At 48.1% G+C, this 20,249-nt stretch overlaps 1 protein-coding gene across 5 annotated transcripts in view; it reads right to left on the reverse strand.

Annotated features, from left to right (window-relative positions):
* The window catches only part of FGGY (FGGY carbohydrate kinase domain containing), a 251,413-nt gene extending 231,449 nt beyond the window's left edge, over positions 1-19,964 (reverse strand). For 2 of the 5 annotated variants that reach the window (XM_040360822.1, XM_040360824.1), the window contains exons 1-2: positions 19,774-19,857; positions 11,117-11,328 (exon numbers count right to left, since the gene is read on the reverse strand). In XM_040360822.1, coding sequence (XP_040216756.1) covers positions 11,117-11,317 — 201 coding nt within the window. In that variant the 5' untranslated portion in view covers positions 11,318-11,328; positions 19,774-19,857. Of the gene's footprint in view, positions 1-3,930; positions 4,005-11,116; positions 11,329-19,773 lie in introns of those variants that run through there. The other 3 variants (XM_040360823.1, XM_040360825.1, XM_040360826.1) reach the window with 3 other exon arrangements.
* Positions 19,965-20,249: the final 285 nt, after the last annotated feature.

The raw sequence follows: 20,249 nt of genomic DNA on the forward strand, positions 1-20,249 counted from the left end.
GGCGTAAAGATAAAGCTGCCCCCTAGGTGGCCTAGCCAATGTTAAGTATGGCCGTCGTTCCCGCGTCGAAATTTGAAAATTTTACGTCGTTTGCGCAAGTCGTCCGTGAATGGGGCTGGACGTAATTTACGTTCACGTCGAAACCAATACGTCCTTGCGGCGTACTTTGGAGCAATGCACACTGGGATATGTACACGGACGGCGCATGCGCCCTTCGTAAAAAACGTCAATCACGTCAGGTCACCACCCATTTACATAAAACACGCCCCCCTCATCCTCATTTGAATTAGGCTCGCTTACGCCGGCCCCATTTACGCTACGCCGCCGTAACTTAGGAGGCAAGTGCTTTGTGAATACAGCACTTGCCTCTCTAACTTACGGCGGCGTAGCGTATATGCCATACGCTACGCCTGCCTAACGTTGCGCCCGCCTACGTGAATCTGGCTATTAAAGTGTGCTTAAAGTGAACCTGTCACCAAACTGGACCATTCCAACTGAGTACATGATAGAAAAATACGTAAGTAGAGGCTATGTTTAGTGAAAACCGCATGTCAAAAGGACCAGTAGATCCAGAGATATGGGCATCAGAAGTTTTGTGTAAGAGTCTGCATTTTCTGGACAAGTTGAGAGTGGCCCCACCCCTTCTTCTTCTCTATTGGTCCTCCAATGTGAAAGGCAGCTTGGGAAGGGCGGGGCTAAAGTCAACTTTTCCATACAACTTCATATGGCTATTTCTTTGGATCTACAGATCATTTTAACATGCTGTTTTCGCAGAAAGTATATCCTCTCCTTGTGTATTTTCTCGTCACATGACTTAAATTGGTGTTAGGTTTACACCCTTTTACTGCCAACAAAGCAGGGCCTACGTCAATGGCAGTGGCGGCGTTTACACTGTGCGTACTGTCAAATCAATGCTAGGCTTACCAAGAGACTATTTCCATGGCCATTAGAACATATCACTCACCCCACATGATGATAGGGTGACCACATTTTCAAACTGCCATTCAGGGACACGCCCCCTCTCTCACCTTCCCCCGAAAAAGATGGGGGGAGGCAGGGGGGAAATGTAGTCTCAGGGTTGATGGGGAATTTGGCGGCGGGTTATTTGTCAGGCGAATGAGCCACTTGCCACCAGATGCAGTGCCGCTTGCCACCCATAGCCTGCTACCAAATGCAATGCTGCTTGCCACCCATAGCCTGCCACCCATAGCCTGCCACCAGTGCTGCTTGCCACCCATAGCCTGCCATCACATGCAGTGCTGCTTGCCACCTATAGCCTGCCGCCAGATGCAGTGCTGCTGTCACTCCCTCTGCATGAGCCACATGCATAGAAGGAAAGGAGTGGTGTCACTATCTGGAGAGTGAAGATCACACCAGTCCCTGCTGCTTGCTGCTGAGTGCCGGAGAAGGAGGAGGTGCCGAGGTGGGTGGGGACAGCAGTGCTTCACTAGGTGCAGGCCTCGCTCCCGGTCTCACTGGTTGCGCTGGTAGCGCTGGCCCTAGCAACTATTTCCATAAATGTAGTTGCTAGTAGGGGGTGGCTGTGTCCTCTATTTCATTGCGCATCCTGTCGTCCTCAGTGAGGACTCCGCACCGAATGCCTCAGCAAACCTATGTTGTATGGTCTCCCTGATCCTGCAAAGCCTGCGGAAGGATCCTCATATTCGTGCCATCAAGGAGAGGGATCATTACTGGCTGGCAACTCTCCTTGATCCACGTTACAAGAATAAGGTTGCGGACCTTATTTTGCTGGCGCAGAGGGAGCAGAAGATGAAACATCTTCGGGAGGCCTTGCAGAAAGGTCTGTGCAACGCGTTCCCAGAACCTGGGGGATTACCAAATCCTGGTCCTGGACAACGTGTTGCTGAGGCTTCGGTCAGTCACAGAAGGAGCGGTGGAGAAGGTGACCGTCTGACCGATGCGTTCAGACAATTTTTTAGTCCGCAGCCCCAAGGTATGACCAGTTCCAGCAACCATCGCCAGCGTCTGTTTTACATGGTGCGGGAATACCTAGGGGCAAGATCAGACTTGGACACCTTTCCCACCGAAAATCCTCTGGCTTACTGGGTCTTGAGGATGGATCACTGGCCAGAGCTTGCACAGTACGCAATTGAGCTACTGGCTTGTCCTGCATCCAGCGTTCTTTCAGAATGCACATTCAGTGCTGCTGGAGGCTTTGTAACCGATCACAGGGTGCGCCTCTCCACCGACTCGGTCGATCGACTGACCTTCATAAAAATTAATCAGGCTTGGATCACCACCAGCTACCAAGCACCTGATGCTGATGTAACTGAGTAATTTTTTTTTAAATGTCAGATCCCTTCAAGTTTGATGCTGAGTGACTATCCTGTTATGCTGAGTGACTATCCTTTTCCTCCTCAATGATCATGCTGATAGCTTGTAAGAACATTTTTGGTTCTGGGCACCGCCACCAGGGCCGGATTCCAGACAAGGCCAACAAGGCCAGGCCTCGGGGCGGCAGTGGGTGCAGGGGCGGCACTGCGGCTTAGAGGAGAGGACACTTTTACTTTCCCCTGTAATGCAGTTGGTGAGAGGAGAAAAAACAGAGGGAAGAGGAGGTGAGATAGTTCTTGGCAGCAGCAACCCCCCTCCCGGTTCTCAATGTAATTTTGTCATTCATTTTCGGCAGCAACCCCCCCCCCGCGCTTCTCAGTGTCCTGCCGAAAAAGAAAAAGTCCCCCGGCGGATAATGTCCCCCCTGCTGTACTGCGCAGACGGGGGCGGCATTGAAGGACCTGGCCTTGGGGGGGGCAAAGGGAGTAAATCCGGGCCTGACCGCCAACAGTGGCTAAGGCTGATTTTTTCTGCCCCTGTTTAACAGGGGCGTGTAATTACAATTTTTGATGCAATACTTTGCAGCGGGCTCATTCCTGCGCTCCAACTAGAGTATCTGTGAGGGGTTGCAGTGTTGTGGCACCAGCACCACCACCACCAACAAAGGCCCAATTTTTCTGCCCCTTTTCAACAGGGGCATGTAATTACAATTCTTGATCTATTATTTAACAGCAGGGCCCATTCCTGTGCCCACCAAGAGTAATTGTGAGGACTTACAGAGTTGTGGCACCAGCGCCAACACCAAAGGCCCAATTTTTCTACCACTGTTCAACAATGGCATGTAATTGCAATTCTTGATATAATAGTTCACACAGCAGGGCATTCCAGCGCCCACCAACACTAACTGTGAGGGCTTACAGTGTTGTGGCAACACCAACACCTAGGGCCCAAATTTCTGCAGAGTATATACGGCAGGCCCCTACTTTCAAACATCCAACTTACAAACGACTTCTACTTGCAAACGGAAGGAGACAACAGGAAGTGAGAGGAAATCTACCCCTAGGAAGGGAAATTCTCTTCTGTAAGAGGTGTCTCCTGTCCACTGATGCTTTATCACAATCCTCGTTTCACTAAAAAAAACATCAATGGTATCAGTGAAAGAAATAGTGCCCCATCATTGGTGTCAGTGGGAGAAATAGTGCCCCTTCATTGGTACCACTGCCCCATTGTAGGTTCCAGTGGCAGGAGCTATGCCCCACCATTGCTGAGAGTGGGGGGAAGAATGTCCCAAGGGTCAGTTTAAAGCACGCAAAGGGCCGCATCTGGCCCCCGGGCCACGGTTTGGAAACCACTCCTCTACATTAAAGGGTATTGCAGTCGGGGGTCCCTTGTACACAGCATTTTTGCAGTATCACCCAGAAGCCCAGTGAGAAGCCTGCTGAATATAGCAGTAACCAATAATATAAATTATAGTGAAGGTAAAACAAATGTGAGGATTTCAGATGTTTTCTACAGACCATCAGCACTGGGACGGACTTTGGTTGGAGTTCCCGTGTAATGTGCGGGAAATGGCGACGTGAACGGGACAATTTAGACCGTCTGCAAGAAAACAATTAGGGTAATGAGCCCAATTACCTTGTTAAGCTGTTTTTTCGAAAGATGTTTCAGCCATTGACAAGACCCCCCCATTGTTCCCCGCCTCTGATCTGAACTCTGGCAAGTTCAAAGAACCGCTGTCCCTGAGACCCCAAAGTTTCTCAGGGGAAGATGGAAATTAATGAGGTCAGGAGGGGAGGGGAGGTCAGGCTTCAACGCCAAAAATAAAGATCGGTGTGGTCAGAGCGGCTGGTTGGGGGTCAGAATTTGTACCACCTACAGAGGAAAAAAGGGAGCAGCATGGATTCTGTTAGAGGTGGTGCGCTTTGCACACAGGACTTTGTACCTTCCACTAATGCCTAACCTCAGAACAATTTTTATTTTTTTAGACTTGGGAAAAGTAAACATGTCCGTCCTTAACCACTTCAATACCGGGCACTTTTTCCCCCTTCCTGCCCAGGCCACTTTTCAGCTTTCAGCGCTGTTGCACTTTGATTGACAATTGCGCGGTCATGCACAGAAGGGTACAGGCAGTACACCTGTAAGGGGCGCGAAGGTCCCCAGGGGCCCGGATGGCAACCCCCCTTTTATTTTTTTTCATATTTATATATATATATATATATATATATATATATATATATATATATTTTTTTTTTATTAAATGGCCCATAGACCCCCAGGGGTCCGGAGGTCCCCAGGGCCCTGGATGGTAACCTCCCCTTTTTTTTTATAAAAACAAATAAAATTTTTTTTTTATATATATATTTTTTATTTTTATTAACCACTTAAGACCCGTACCAAAATGCAGCTAAAGGACCTTGCCCCTTTTTGCGATTCGGCATTGCGTCGCTTTAACTGACAATTGCGCGGCGTGGCTCCCAAACAAAATTGGCTTCCTTTTTTCCCACAAATAGAGCTTTCTTTTGGTGGTATTTGATCACCTCTGCGGTTTTAATTTTTTGTGCTATAAACAAAAATAGAGCGACAATTTTGAAAAAAATGCAATATTTTTTACTTTTTGCTATAATAAATATCCCCAAAAATATATCTAAAAATATTTTGTCATTTGAACATGTTTAAAGGGGTTGTAAAGGTAAAAGTTTTCTCACCCTAATGCATTTTATGCATTAAGGTGAAAAAACATCTGTGGATAAAAGGCCCCCCGAGCCCCCCCCCCCCTTTACTTACCTGACCCCTCGAAAGTCCCGCGCCGTGAACACACAGGCTTCTCGGCCGTCTTCCCAGCTCATTCATTGGTTGATTGAAAGCAGCGCAGCCATTGGCTCGCGATGCTGTCAATCACATCCAATGACGCGGCGCACCGGGGCCAAGTGATACAGACGGCAGGAATGGTCACTGGCTGTATCATGGGAGCCAGGCCCGTTGGAACAGGACAGGCAAAGCAAGCAACTGCTTGGGGCCCCAAGCTGGCCAGGGGCCCCAGCAGGACGGGCCCTTGCCGCGCCGCCGCTACCTATAAGTGCTGCAGCCTGCTGTAGCGTGGCCGAGCTCCTCCTGCAGTCCGGCCAGGTACCGTAACCGCGCGGTACAGGAGATTCAGTGTCCTGTTTCCAGGCCGGACTGACAGGAAGTGCACACACTCATTGCTCACTTCCTTTTAGTCCGGCCGGGAACAACAAACTGAATCTCCTGGCGTGCGGTATGCGGTAGGGAGGGGGGGTAAAAAGAACATGGGGGAGGCACGCTTATTAGAAGTAGTACTACCCGACATTCGGCGGCGGCAGCACCCCCCCCCCCCCCCACGCTTATCAGAAGAAGTACTACCCGGTTTATATACACTAATCAAATTGATAAAAAAAAATCCTTGCACAGCGCCCCTAGGCCCCCCCCGCTTATCAACTTGCTTGTTCGGCGGCAGCTGTCCACCCCCCCCCCTCTACTTAAAACTCAGCAACACCCTGTCCCCCGCTTCTTGCTTAGGGCCCCCAAATTCCTTCAAACGGCCCTGACGGGAGCGCGCCCGCAAGAACTCAACACCATGCGAGCTTGCTCGCATGAAGGTGTTGAGTCCTTGTGGGGGGGGAGGGAGCCGAGACAGCCGCCGAGGGACCCCAGAAGACCAGGTTCGGGGCCACTCTGTGCAAAACGAGCTGCACAGCGGAGGAAAGTATGACATGTTTGTTATTTTAAAAAAAAGATCCTTTAAGTCCAAAACAAAATGGTTGCATCCATAATTTTTGGAGAGTGGGCGGAGCCATGCAAATCATTCCTCTATGTCTCTTCGGACAACTGGGCATCCCAAATTGCACATTTATAGCATTGATAACCTCTAATATTACAGAGCCATCTGCACTGCAGCTGTTCCAGGCTTGTTGGCCGTGGTCAGTGCAAGGAATGGCAACCATGCCAGTTACACCACAGAGAAGGGAATAAATCCCATTCTACATGGAGGAGATACTTTCCAACATGTTGTAAAAAGCCGCTGTGCGCAACACAAAATATTTTCAGCTCAGGTTCAATTTTTGTTCTAAAGTTAACCCATCGTTGCCCGGTCATTCCAAACAGTACTCTGTGTAACCTTGCTTGCTATACAAAATAGTCCATAGCTACGTCCAGCCATACAAAGTATAAAAGAAAAAGTAAAGTTTGGCTTTTTTATTATTCACGCACGTTTTAGAAGAGGGTAATTTACCGCATTTACCGCATGGCCACATGTTTCTGCCCTTATAAAAATTACAGACGGATGCCGGACAAGGCCGCCGATGGACGCCGGACAAGGCCGCCGAGAGGAGCCGGGCAAGCCGCAGATGGACACCCACAAGGCTGGATGGACTCTGCGCAAGTCCGCAGATGGACGCCGGACAAGGCCGCCGATGGGCACCGGACAAGGCCGCCGATGGACGCCGGACAAGGCCGCCGATGGACGCCGGACAAGGCCGCCGATGGACGCCGGACAAGGCCGCCGATGGACGCCGGGCAAGACAGCAGACGGACACTGACAAGGCCGCACCGACGAGCATTCAAAATGTAAGTTTTTTTTTCCTTAAAACTTCCCTTAAGCTTGGGGTGCGCGTTATACGCCGGCACCCGGTATACGCAGATAAATACGGTAATTGAAGGGGGATGGGACTTACTTGGGGAAATGACGGATCGCTCTTCATACTTTGTATGAACACATGATCAGTCATTTCTCCCCAGGGCTGGACTGGGACAAAAATTTGGCCCTGGACTTCATCCAGACTGGCCCACTTTGACAGGTCTCTCCCACAGCGGCCGGACAACTCCCACACCCCCCAAGCAACGTCTCCCCCTTCACTAGCCACTAGCCATTTTACTTTATTAGAGTGGAACGGCTGGTACTGGTATTCTTATAGGCAGTATCAGTGGGGAAGCTAGACATTATTTCTCCCGGGGCAAAGAATCAGTTTGGTGCCCCCCCCCCCCTCATGGGGCAAGATTAGGCAGAAGTGAGAAACTCCCAGGCCGCTGTCACTGAAGCCGGCCCACTGAGCCATCGGCCCACCGGGAAACTCCCTGTAGTCCCAATGGCCAGTCCATCCCTGTTTCTCCCCTGAAAGAACCGAGATTGCGATCACATGACCAGCCAGCTTTCTCCTTTCCTCCTCTGAGAGATGCAGTGGGCGGGGCTGAGATTCCCCTGCTGATGTCAGGAGGAGGAGGAGGAGCAGAGGAGGAGAGAGATGGCTGGTCATGTGATCGCAATCTCGGCTCTTAAATTAGGTATTTACAGCATTTATATTTATAAATCTTTCACAGAAGGGACACTGCAATAGGAGGCAATGCTGATGGTGTATACAGGTTAGTGTTATGATAGCAGCAGGAGGGGGGAGGGGCGGCTCACACACAGACAGAGAAGGGAAGGGGGAGGAGGACACAGGAGCAGAGAGGAGAGCAGATAGCAGAGCTGCTGATGACGGAGGTACATAAACTGACCACGGTGTCAGGGTTTAGCAGCCATGATACATTGTGGTCAGTTTACAAAGGGGTGGGGAGAAACTGGCAGGATCAGACAGGTTTTTTAGGTGTTACAGGGGGGCCAAATGACACCGGACAAGCACTGTGTCATATATCATGCTTTAAAAAGGTACAGGATCCATTTTGGGGGGGGGGGGTTAACAAATGCTCAAGGAAGCCATGATGGTCTCTGCCAACTTGAAATTCAGTGAGAAGATGTTTGTGAAAAGAAAGCTGGTTAATGAGATTTGCACAGCCCTGGGTCTCCTTGGATACTGGTGCCGAACTGTCTGGGTGGGCACTGACCTGAGTCACCTAGGCTTGTCTAGGTAACTAGTTGTTAATTAGTTCATTATTTAATTAGATCTGGGGTCTCCAAACATTCTAAACAAAGGGCCGGTTTATTGTCCTTCAGACTCTTGGAGGGCCGGACTTTGGCCAGCGGGAGGTGGAAATTTTCCTGGCATCAGTGGAACTAAACATATGGTATTAGGGGGAGGAATAGTGCCCCATCGTTGGTATCATAGGGAGGAATAGTGCCCCATTAGTGGTGTCAGTGGGAGAAATGGTGCTCCACTGTCTGTGTCAGATGTCAGAATAGTGACTCGTATCAGTGTGAGGGATACTGCCCCAAGGGCCGGATAAAGGCAAGCAATGGGCCGCATCCGGTTCTCGGGCCACAGTTTGGAGACCACTGAATTAGATCACCGTTTATGTTTATGTGGGATGTTCATTAGATGTACTGATAAGATTACTGTTTACAGTTTGCATTGTTTAGATTAATGTGATCAATCTCTAACCTGATTTTGTGTGGACGATGTTCTGTGTGAATTTACAATAAACTCAGTTCCAGTTTGCACCTAAGCTAGTGTCGTCTAGTTATTGGGTGCAATTCTCAACTTTATAAACCCAGGTTCCTGGTTCCAGAGTGGAGGAAACTGTACTGGGTGCCAGGCAGTCCATCCATCACGGTACTGTTGTACAGAAATTGCGCTTTACTGCTCCTTTTCCAGAATACAAGTCTACCAGCCGAGTCCACCGATTCAAAACAATGTACTCCCTATGTGGTGAAGATTTTATCTCAGCAGTTGTTGAGCTGGGGGAGCTGAGTCATTGCTGTGGCCTACAAATGACCATGAGAGAAAGAGCCTACAAATCTGCATACATGAAATCATTTACAGTATAAGGATCATGCAAAATGTGAAAGATGAAAAAAAAAAAACATTAAATTATTGACTCAGAATACAATAAAAAAGTATTCATACCCCTTGACATTTTCCACATTTTCTCATGTTACAACCAAAAAAGTAAATGTATTTTATTGGGATTTTATGTGATAGACCAAACAGAGTGGCACATAATTGTGAAGTGGAAGGAAAATGATAAATGGTTTTCAAAACTTTTTACAAATAAATCTGTGAAAAGTGTGGGGGGTACATTTGTATGGCGCCCCCCGGAGTCAATACTTTGTAGGATTACAATTACAGCTGCAAGTCTTTTTGGGGGTGTCTCTACCAGCTTTGCACATCTAGAGAGGGACATTTCTGCCCATTCTTCTTCTTTGTAAAATATCTCAAGTTCTGTCAGATTGGATGGGGAGCGTCTGTGATCAGCAATTTTCAAGTTTTAAAACATATTTTCAATTAGATTTAGGTCTGGACTGTGACTGGGCCATTCTAACACATGAATATGCTTTGATCTAAACCATTCCATTGTAGCTCTGGCTGTACTTTAGGGTCGTTGTCCCGCTGGAAGGTGAACCTCCCCCAGTCTCAAGTCTTTTGCAGACTCTAAGAGGTTTTCTTCTAAGATTGTCCTGTATTTGGCTCCATCCATCTTCCCATCAACTCTGACCAGCTTCCCTGTCCCTGCTGAAGAAAAGCATCCCCACCACGTGATGCTGCCACCACCATGTTTCACGGTGGGGATGGTGTGTTCATGTCAATGTGCAGTGTTAGTTTTCCGCCACACATAGTGAAGTTCATTTTTGGTGCCATGTGACCAGAGCACCTTCTTCCACATGTTTGCTGTGTCCCCTCCCCCACATGGCTTTTCACAAACAGCAAACAGGACTTCTTATGTCTTTCTTTCTCCAATGTCTTTCTTCTTGTCACTCTTCCATAAAGGGCAGATTTGTGGAGAGACCACTAATAGTTGTCCTGTGGACAGATTCTCCCCCCTGAGCTGTGGATCTCTGCAGCTCCTCCAGAGTTACCATGGGCCTCTTGGCTGCTTCTCTGATGAATGCTCTCCTTGCCCGGCCCGGTCAGTTTAGGTGGACGGCCATGTCTTGGTAGGTTTGTAGTTGTGCTGTACTCTTTCCATTTTCGGACGATGGATTGAACAGAAGCTCCGTGAGATGTTCAAAGCTTGGGAGATTTTTTTTATAACCTAACCCTGCTTTATACTTCTCCACAACTTCATCCCTGACCTGTCTGGTGTGTTCCTTGGCCTTCATGATGCTGTTTGTTCACTAAGGTTCTCTAACAAACCTCTGAGGGCTTCACAGAACAGCTGCATTTATACTGAGATTAAATTACACACAGGTGTACTCTATTTACTAATTTGGTGTCTTCTGAAGGCAATTGGTTCCACAAGATTTTAGTTAGGCCCCTTTCAGACGTCCGCTCCGCCTGTCCGTTATTACATACATACATACATACAATACATACAATACATCCCTATGGGATCGCGTCCGTTAGCGGATGGAGCATCCGCTAGCGTCCGCGTCCGTCGGGATCCGGTTTTCGGACGGAAGAAAACCCTATTTTTCTTCTGTCCGGCGGAGCGGAACTGATGCAGACGGACAGATGGTCCGTCTGCATCAGGTTCCCCATAGGGCAGAGCGGAGCTGAGGCAGGGCGGTCCCTGCACTGTGTGACCAGAAATGGTCCGCTCCGTGTGAAAGAGCCCTTAGGGGTATCAGAATTAAGCGGGCTGAATACAAATGCCCCCCACACTTTTTACATATTTATTTGTAAACAAAAATTGAAAACCATTTATCATTTTCCTTCCACTTTGTGTTGTTCTATCGCATGAAATCCAAATAAAATAAATTTACGTTTTTGGTTGTAACATGACAAAATGTGGAAAATGTGAAGGGGTATGATAACTTTTTCAAGGCACTGTATGTCCACATGAAAAATTCAATGGAGTTTCCCTTTAATGGAGCTTATTGTCTCATAATTAGTTTTGCTGTCTAAGGGTCATTCCAGCCAAAATGGATATTTAAGCAAAACATCTTCCCCTAAAGATCAGAGCGTCATCTCCCAAGGATGACTATAAATACCTTGGTGACGGCGCAGCACGCCTTCCAGATGTCGGCGGAGGATTGCTCATAGTGGTCAGATTGAGGCTCCCAAATTTCCAGAGGCTCTTCTGCCTGGTCAACCACTGTCCCAGCTTGGTTCACCAAAGCCGCACGCACGCTCGCCGTTCCCACATCGACACCAACATAGAACAAAGCCTCTTCCCCTTTCTCCTTCTGCATTCTGACTCTGACTGGAAATAAAAGAGTAGGAACCATTTATAAATAAAAAAGGATTTGATATTTATTTTTATGAGGTTTTGGGTCCCAATGTGCTTGAGGTTCTAGTGGAATATAGAGCAGTGGCCACAGCCTCCCCTCTACCAGGCCATCTGCAGATCCCTTAACGTCACATAGTACCCCCTAGCTCACATCATACCTCAACCTCTGATAGCGTTCCCCAGGCCCCTTGAGAGCCCTCAGCCTCCAAAGTGCCCCCCAACCTCCCACAGTGCCCCCCAATCTTCAATAGTGGAACACTGTGCCTCCAGGCCCCCTGAGAGCCCTCAGCCTCCATAGTGTCCCCATCATACCCCAACCTCTGATTGCGTACCACAGTGCCCCCCAGGCCCCTTGAGAGCCCTCAGCCTCCAAAGTGCCCCCCCAACCTCTCACGGTGCTGCCCAGAGTCCCGCAGTGCCTCCCAATCTTCAATAGTGGAGCACTGTGCTTTCAGGCCCCCTGAGAGCCCTCAGCCGCCAGTGTCCCCCAACCACAAACAGTACTACTTGCCAGTCTTCCACAGTGCCCCCATTCTTCCATAGTGGACCACGGTGCCTTCAGGCCCACTGAGAGTCCTCAGTTTCCACAGTGCCTCCTAACCTCTCAAAGTGCTGCCCAACCTCCCATAGTGCCCTCCAACCCTACATAGGTGCCCTCAGGCCCCTTGAGAGTCCTCAGCTTCCACAGTGCCCCCCAAACTCATACAGTGCCGCCCAGCATCCCACTGTGCCTCCAACCTCCCATATTGGCCCACAGTGCCCTCAGCCCCCCTGAGAGTCCTCAGCTTCCAAAGTACTCCCCAACCTTCCAGGTGCCCAAACTTTTGCAGACGCCACTTTTTTGTTTTCTGTAATTTTGAAAGTGTAAATGAAGGAAAAAAAATCTAACTTTTTTGACATATTATAAGAATGTCTAATCTGTAATTTGATGCCTTTTGGAGATTTTTCATCTTTCCTTGGCTTCGTTATGCACATTAATACAGATTTTTACCTGGGGTGCGCAAACTTTCGGTCCCCACTGTAGCACAACAGATGATATTTTGTCATGTAGTACAGTTCCTATATACAGTGTCTGTCTCAGCTTTATATTTGCTGTTTGGCTGGATTATAGATCTATACAGATTAGTCCAAAGCTTGAAGGGCGGGGGTTTGGGATTCAATGCATTTATCACGCATAGCATGCACTTGGGATCTGGCCCACGTACAACGTCTGCTTCCATTTTTTCCCCTCCATCTCCAGATATCAAGCAATAAGAGCAATTTATAAAAAAATCAATTTGGAAATGTACTCTTCTCTTCTCTCGTCTGCCTTTGATTGAAAGCCGGGAGGGGCAGGGGCCAGCCTTAGACTCCACAACAAGCCCCGCTGACCTCCATTCTCCGAGACTCTCCATATAATGAATCTTAATTAAGATTGGCCTGTCAGCCTTCGCCAAAAGCTGCAACTCTTAAAAAGCTCCATCGGAATACACTACCAGGGAGAATAAATCATCGCCCGCCTTCTCGTTCCTGTGCATGTTAAGTGCATTCTGGGCCACAAAGGTTGTTTAAAGGACAGCGGCGCAGGAACACGATCTCGTCTGCATGCAAAACAGCGTCTGACACCGCCGGGAGACGGTCAATACGTACGCTTTATCTGTCCGAATCGTTCGGTTTTTTTTTATCGCTCCCATCTGCCCTTGCAATTGTTTATAGACCACGAGCCTCCTAGACTCCGAGGGCTTTTTATTCGGCCTCAGGTGCCTAGGAAAGTATGCCTTGCGAAGGTGTACACCAGGGATATGCAATTAGCGGACCTCCAGCTGTTGCCAAACTACAAGTCCCATCATGCCAGGGGTCAAGTCCTGGGGGAAAAAGTGTGGGAACTCCCACCCAAGATCCACTCCCCCACCAAAAAAAAAAAAATGATACGCTCATATGCATAATTACTAAACCGCATGTTTTTTTTTTTTTCAACCAGTTCTTTCTAAATCCCGTGATAACTCGTGGCAGACCTCCGCAATGTCTCCTGGGAACAATGGAATTCCCGCACACTACCCAATGAATCCATATACAGGAAGCAACCAGTAACAAAGGATTACTAAGGTTCGCCTGCCCCTGATAGTGACTCGAGCTGGGCATCGCCGCTTAGTGAAGGATTGGCACGGGCGGCTCGGCTGCTCTAGTCCTGCAAAGGGAACTGTGTTCCTGCTGTGAAAAAAGTGCAGGAACTCCGTTCCCACGTGTTCCCGCAGGACTTGAGCCCTGTATCATGCCACTGCCTCTGGGTGTCATGCTTGATGCTGTCAGAGTCTTGCAATGCCTCATGGGACTTGTAGTTTGGCAACAGCTGGAGGTCCGCTAATTGCATATCCCTGGTGTACACCAATGGGAATTTAGAAAAAAATCTGTAGGAAACAGGATAGCCATACAGGTATGGTGAGCAGGGACTACAGTAGAGCAGGGGGTCGCCAAACGTTCTAAACAATGGGCCAATTTGCTGTTCTTCAGACCTTAGAAGACTGGACTGGGGCCAGTGGGAGTAGAAAACGTCCCGGCGTCCAGTGGGAGTAAACAATCCCCCATCTTTGGTGTCAGTGGAAGGAATGGAAGAAATTCTGCCTCATCGTTGATGCAAGTGGGAGGAATTGTGCCCTTTCATTGGTGTCAGTGGGATGAATAGTGGCCCATCATTGCTGTTCATTTGAAGGAGTTGTGCTTCATCTTTGGTGTCAATGGAAGGAATTGTGCCCTATCGTTGGTGCCAATGGAAGGAATTGTGCCCTATCATTGGTGTCAATGGAAGGAATTGTGCCCTATCGTTGGTGCCAATGGAAGGAATTGTGCCCTATCGTTGGTGAAAATGGATGGAATTGTGCCCTATTGTTGGTGTCAAGGGAAGGAATTGTGCCCAATCGTTGCTGTCAATGGAAGGATTTGTGCCCTATCATTGGTGTCAAGGGAAGGATTGTGCCCTATCGTCAAGCCCGAACTGGCCATAGGGTATACCGGGCATATGCCCGGTGGGCCGCGGGCTGCAGGTCACGTCTCTGTAATGTAGGGAGGTTCTGTATTGTAGAGGGGGTCTGTATTGAAGAGGGGGTCTGTACTGTAGGGAGGGGGACTGTACTGTATGGAGGTCTGTGTAACATGCAGGGGGTCCAGAACTGTTAGGGGGTGTCTGTGTAATGTAAATGGGTCCAGAGGTGCGGTGCTATGTAATGTAAAGGGGTGCAAGGTGCTGTGTAATGTAAAAGGGTCCAGAGGTGCAGGGTGCTGTGTAATGAAAAGGGGTCCAGAGGTGCAGCGTGCTGTATAATGTAAAGGGGTCCAGAGGTGCAGGGTGCTGTATAATGTAAAGGGGTCCAGAGGTGCAGGGTGTTGGGCTGCTCAGTCTAAAATGCCCGGGCCTATTATTTGTCCCAGTCCAGGTCTGCCTATCGTTGGTGTCAATGGAAGGAATTGTGCCCCATTGTCGGTGCCAGTGGGAGAAATTGTGCCCTTTTGATGGTGTCAGTGGGAGGAAGTGTGCCCCACTGCTGGTGTCAGCGACAGGAATTATGCCCCATTGTTTGTGTCAGTGGATAAAATAGTGCCCCAAGGCTTGTATAAAGGCAAGCGAAGGACCGCATACAGCCACCGGGCTGCAGTTTGGAGACCGTTGCCTTAGAGGAACTCTTGAAATAATTTTCAGGTCTCGGGGAACCCCATGTAAAACCAATTCAGGGGTCAGTAAGAAGAATGCCCCAGTTACAAACAGCTAAAAGATCATTGGTGCCATGGCACTGAAGTTACAAAGTGACATTGTCCCTTTAGGCACCATCAAATAGGAAGTCAACCAGCCACAGTTTAAGGAACCCCCAACAACCTCTAGAGCAGTGGTTCTCAACCTTACTTGTGCCGTGACCCCTTGATAAAATGTTCCCAAGTTGTGGGGACCCCTAACATTAAAATTATTTTCGTAGCGTGGGTTGTCAGCATCCAAGGCAAGACAAGGTTATGGTGAGAAGGAACTAAAGCAATGAAAAAGGCAAGGAAGTGCCCCGGGGATTTAGTGGGCCAAAGTTAGATACCAGGAAATGAAGTCGGAAAAATGTATAAAAAGCAATGAAAAAGCTTTCCCTTTGAATCAGCACATAACACAGTGGCCCAGATTCAAGAAGCAATTGCGCCTGTGTAACCATAAGTTACACGGCGCAAGTGCTTACTTGCTCCGGTGTAACGAGTGCTCCTGATTCAGGAACCTCGTTACACCGACTGCAGCCTAAAATCTGCGCGGCATAAGGCTCTTATGCCTCGCAGATTTTAGGCTGCATTCTTGCGTGTGCCGCTAGGGGGCGCTCCCATTGTGATCAGCGTGTAGTATGCAAATTGCATACTACCACTGATTCACAATCTTGCGCGGGCCCCGCGCAAGCCAGGTACGGAGTTTCCGTACGGCAACTTTAGCGCAAGGCTGCCCTTTCTAATAGCAGGGGCAGCCAATGCTAAAGTATAGCCGCCGCTCCCGCGCCGTGAAATTTGAATTTCACGGCATTTGCGTAAGTGATTCGTGAATGGCGCTGGACGCCATTCACGTTCACTTTGAAGCAAATGACGTCCTTGCGACGTCATTTGCCGCAATGCACGTCGGGAAAGTTTCCCGACGGAGCATGCGCTGTACGCTCGGCGCGGGAGCGCGCCCAATTTAAATGATTTCCGCCCCCGGCGGGATCATTTACATTGCGCGCGCTTACGCCGGGCAATTTTGCCGGCGCGTCCTCGCAATTCACGGAGCTACTGCTCCGTGAATCGAGGGCAGCGCAAAATATTTGCGTGGGCGCAGGGCAAAATCGTTGCCCTGTGCCCGCGCAAATATAGCGCAATTCTACCTGAATCTGGGCCAGTGACGTCTTCCTTGAACAGCAGATATTCAGGTCTCAGTCCATCACAAATCCCCAAAATAATAGGTTTATTCCTCATTTCAGATGATTAATAGGGATGAGCCGAACACCCCCCCCCCTCCCCCGTACGGTTCGCACCAGATATATATATATATATATATATATATATATATATATATATAAACATTTTTTTCCCTCAGTTTAGGCCGATACGTATTCTTCTACATATTTTTGGGTAAAAAAAAAAACGCAATAAGCAATAAGCGTATAATGCCTGGTTTGCGCAAAAGTTATAGCACCTACAAAATAGGGTATCATTTTATGGCATTTTTATTAATATTTTTTTTCTCCACTAGTAATGGCGGCGATAAGCGATTTTTATCGTGACTGCGACATTACAGCGGACACATCGGACACTTTTGACACTATTTTGGGACCATTGTCATTTTCACAGCGAAAAGTGCTATAAAAATGCACTGATTACTGTGAAAATGGCACTGGCAGGGAAGGGGTTAACCCCCTTGGCGGTAAACCCGAGCGTGACTCGGGGTTGTTTTTTTATGCTAGGATCGGTAACCCCGAGTCACGCTCGGGCTGGACGTGCAGAGTGTGCAGCGGCGCGGCTTACCTTTCGCTGGATCCACAGGCAAGTTACTTACCTTGTCCCTGGATCCAGCGATGCCACCCCGCTGTGTGAGCGAGCGGGACCTCCTCGCTCGATTCACAGTCTCCCCGTGTGCCGCCGATCTCCGTTCCCTGCGACGTTACGACGCACGGGGACGGCGCCAAATTCAAAAAAGTAAACAAACACTTTACATACAGTATACTGTAATCTTATAGATTACAGTACTGTATGTAAAAAATACACCCCCCCCCCCCCTTGTCCCTAGTGGTCTGCCCAGTGTCCTGCATGTACTTTTATATAATAAAAACCTTTCTTTCTCCCTGCAAACTGTAGATTGTCCAAAAGTGTCCCTTTATGTCAAAAATGGTTTTAGAGCAGCTAGAAAACAGCGATAATAAATTATAATCACTTGCAGAATTGTGCGATAGCGATTTGTGGGGAAATTCGTCATAAAAAAAAAAAAATAATGACAGCGACAATTCTGCAACTGAGCAAATTTCAGTGATTTTGAGTTGATTACATTATTGAATAATTTTTATTATAATTATATTATTATTTGTTATAATTATTTATAATTATTCATTATATTATAATTTATAATTTTGTTTTAAAAAAAAAAATCATACCCGGGATGCCTACTAGACTCTTGTTTGGTCAGATTTAAGTGAGTTATTCCTAAAAATTACAGACCTACAATATAAAACGCCAAATTTCCTTGCAAATAATTGTACCGCTTTTGGTACGTAATTCCAGACAGAATCATACCGCCAGGGAGGTTAAACAGTAGGGGGGCGCTGTAGGGGTTAAGTGTGTCCTAGGGAGTGATTCCAACTGTGGGGGGGATGGGCTGTGTGTGACACGACACTGATCACCGATCCTGAGCAGGTTGGGGGGTTTAAGTGCCCAGTAAGCAAATGGTTAAAGGTTGCCCTGTGTTGAAAATGTTGATCTAGACTCTAGAGCAGTGATGGTGAACCTTGGCACCTCAGATGTTTTGGAACTACATTTCCCATGATGCTCATGCACTCAGCAGTGAAGATGAGCATCATGGGAAATGTAGTTCCAAAACATCTTGGGTGCCGAGGTTCGCCATCACTGCTCTAGAGGAACCCCTGAAATAATTTTTAGGTCTTAGGTAACCCCGGCTAAAACCAATTCCTGGGGGGGGGGGGGGCCCACTTACAGACATTGGTGCATTGCTCCTGGAACTATGTAGGTGCCATCGAATGGGAAGTCGATCAGCCGCAACTCCAGGAACCCCCAACAACTTATCTTTGCGACTTTGTCTGTGACTTCAGAGGGTTTAGGCCACATTCACACCTGAGCGTTTTGTCGCCTGAAGCGCGAAGCTCCAAAACGCTAGAGGGGGGAAAAAATACATTATTCTCTATGGAGATGGTTCACATCTCCGCTCCAAAACGCCTGACGCAGAGCGCCTGAAGCTCAAATAAGTTCCGGACCCTTTTTTGTCGCTCGAATTGAGCGTATTTGGGTGTTTTTCTGTTTTTAACATTGGTGACCCTAGACCTGTCCAAAATCGCGGTAAAAAAACGCAGCGGCAAATTGCGGCAAAAAACACTGCAAAATCGCGGCAAAACGCTACGCTCAGGTGTGAATGCAGCCTTCGTAAGTTCAATAATATGTATCAACTCTGTATTTTTACGATTTGGCAAAGTTGCAAAATATCAACGTTGCACTGAAGCGACATTTAAGTTGCATCAAGTCGAAATTCTGTGAGGCGCGCCGCAGCAATTTGCATGAGAAGTCGCAGGAGTGTGAATCAGGGTTAGAGTCGGGTTTCCCTATACTAGAAAGACTCAACATCCTTCCCCATCGCTCTGCGTCTAGATCCAGGATTCTGACAATACAAAGGATCCCTTGATAAAGGTCAAGAGGCAGAACGCAGCGCAAATATTCACCGCCGTTCTAGGAAAAAGTTTGGTCAACATTAAATATGTACCCGCCGTCCACAGAGGCAGCCGGCCAGCCGACAGCAAACACGCAGAGTCGCAAAGACGAGGCGTCTCCATACTACATCCAGAGTCCGGGGGACAACATACCAAATCCTCATCCCATCCCCCATAGGAATCCTCATCCCTAATTCGAAAATTTTACGCCGTTCGTGTAAGTCGTCCGTGAATAGGGATTTACGTCGTTTACGTCCACGTCAAAATCAATAGGCCCATGCGGCGGACTTAGCCGCAATGCACACTGGGATATGTAGGCGCCCGGCGCATGCGCAGTTAAAAAAAACTTCAATCACGTCTCGGGTCAAGCCTCATTATCATAAAACACGCCCCCTCAGACAAATTTGAATTAGGCGCCCTTACGCCCGCCCGCTTTAGGCTACGCCGATGTAACTTAGCAGGCAAGTACATTGTGAATCATGTACTTGCCTCGCTAACTTACGGCGGCGTAGCTTAAATGCATTAAGCTACGCCGCCGCAAGTATGCGCCCGCCATCCTGAATCTAGCTATTAGAAAAGATTTGTGCCCCATTCACATCAGAATGCTGGTTTCACTGGATGGCGCCGTAGGTCACTGCACAGCGGTGCAACGCTCTGCGATGCTGTGCAATAACATAAATGAAGTGGCGCTTCAAATAAAGTTGAGAAAAAAAAAAAACAAGCAGCGAGATGAAACGCACAACCGAGCATTGCTGAACTAGTGCGCTGTAGTTTTTACCATGTGTGAACCTGGCTTCAGATGCGGTAGGTGGCACATTTAAATGAATAAACTGCCCTACTACAACGCACATGATGCATGGGCGCAGGTGCATCGCGCAGGTGTAAACCCCGCCTACAAAAAGATTCCCCCCCCCAATATTTGTGTTCTGCATAAAGATAATCCAAAATATTTTGCTTACAGATTTGTACTTTTGGCCAATCACATGATCCTTCATTGGCTCAGCTCTATTCTATGGACACTTACTTCCTTCCAGCACTGAAATGTTACAATGTATTTCCTCTGCTTCCTGCCGAATCTGCACTTCCAGGCCGGCTGGAGTCTCTGTAACATTCCTTCTGATTGGTGAGTTGTAGCCCAGCTCTGATTGGCTCAGGATTTCCTGTACTTGGACCCGGCCAGGCAGGCTGAAGTCAGAGTCTACTCTACTATGGGATGTCTGATCTTTGGCATTTTAGGCAAAACAAGTATTTTTTTTTCTTTTTCTCTCTTTAGAGGCAGGAGAACCGTCCGTGGATCCTGTATTTAAAGTGAAACCGTCAGACATTTTAACCGCTTGTCTACCAGAGCTGTTTATTAACAAATTTTGCACGCATGTAAAATGCGCACTTTAGGCCTAAAGATTTGTTAAAACCCCCCCAAACATGATATATGTTCTGAAAGCAGAGTCCCCGACTTGTTCATTCCCCGATTTAGTTGGGGTAGGCGGTATACTTTGGTGG

This window comes from Rana temporaria, chromosome 7, assembly GCF_905171775.1.
Source record: "Rana temporaria chromosome 7, aRanTem1.1, whole genome shotgun sequence".
NCBI lineage: Eukaryota > Metazoa > Chordata > Amphibia > Anura > Ranidae > Rana > Rana temporaria.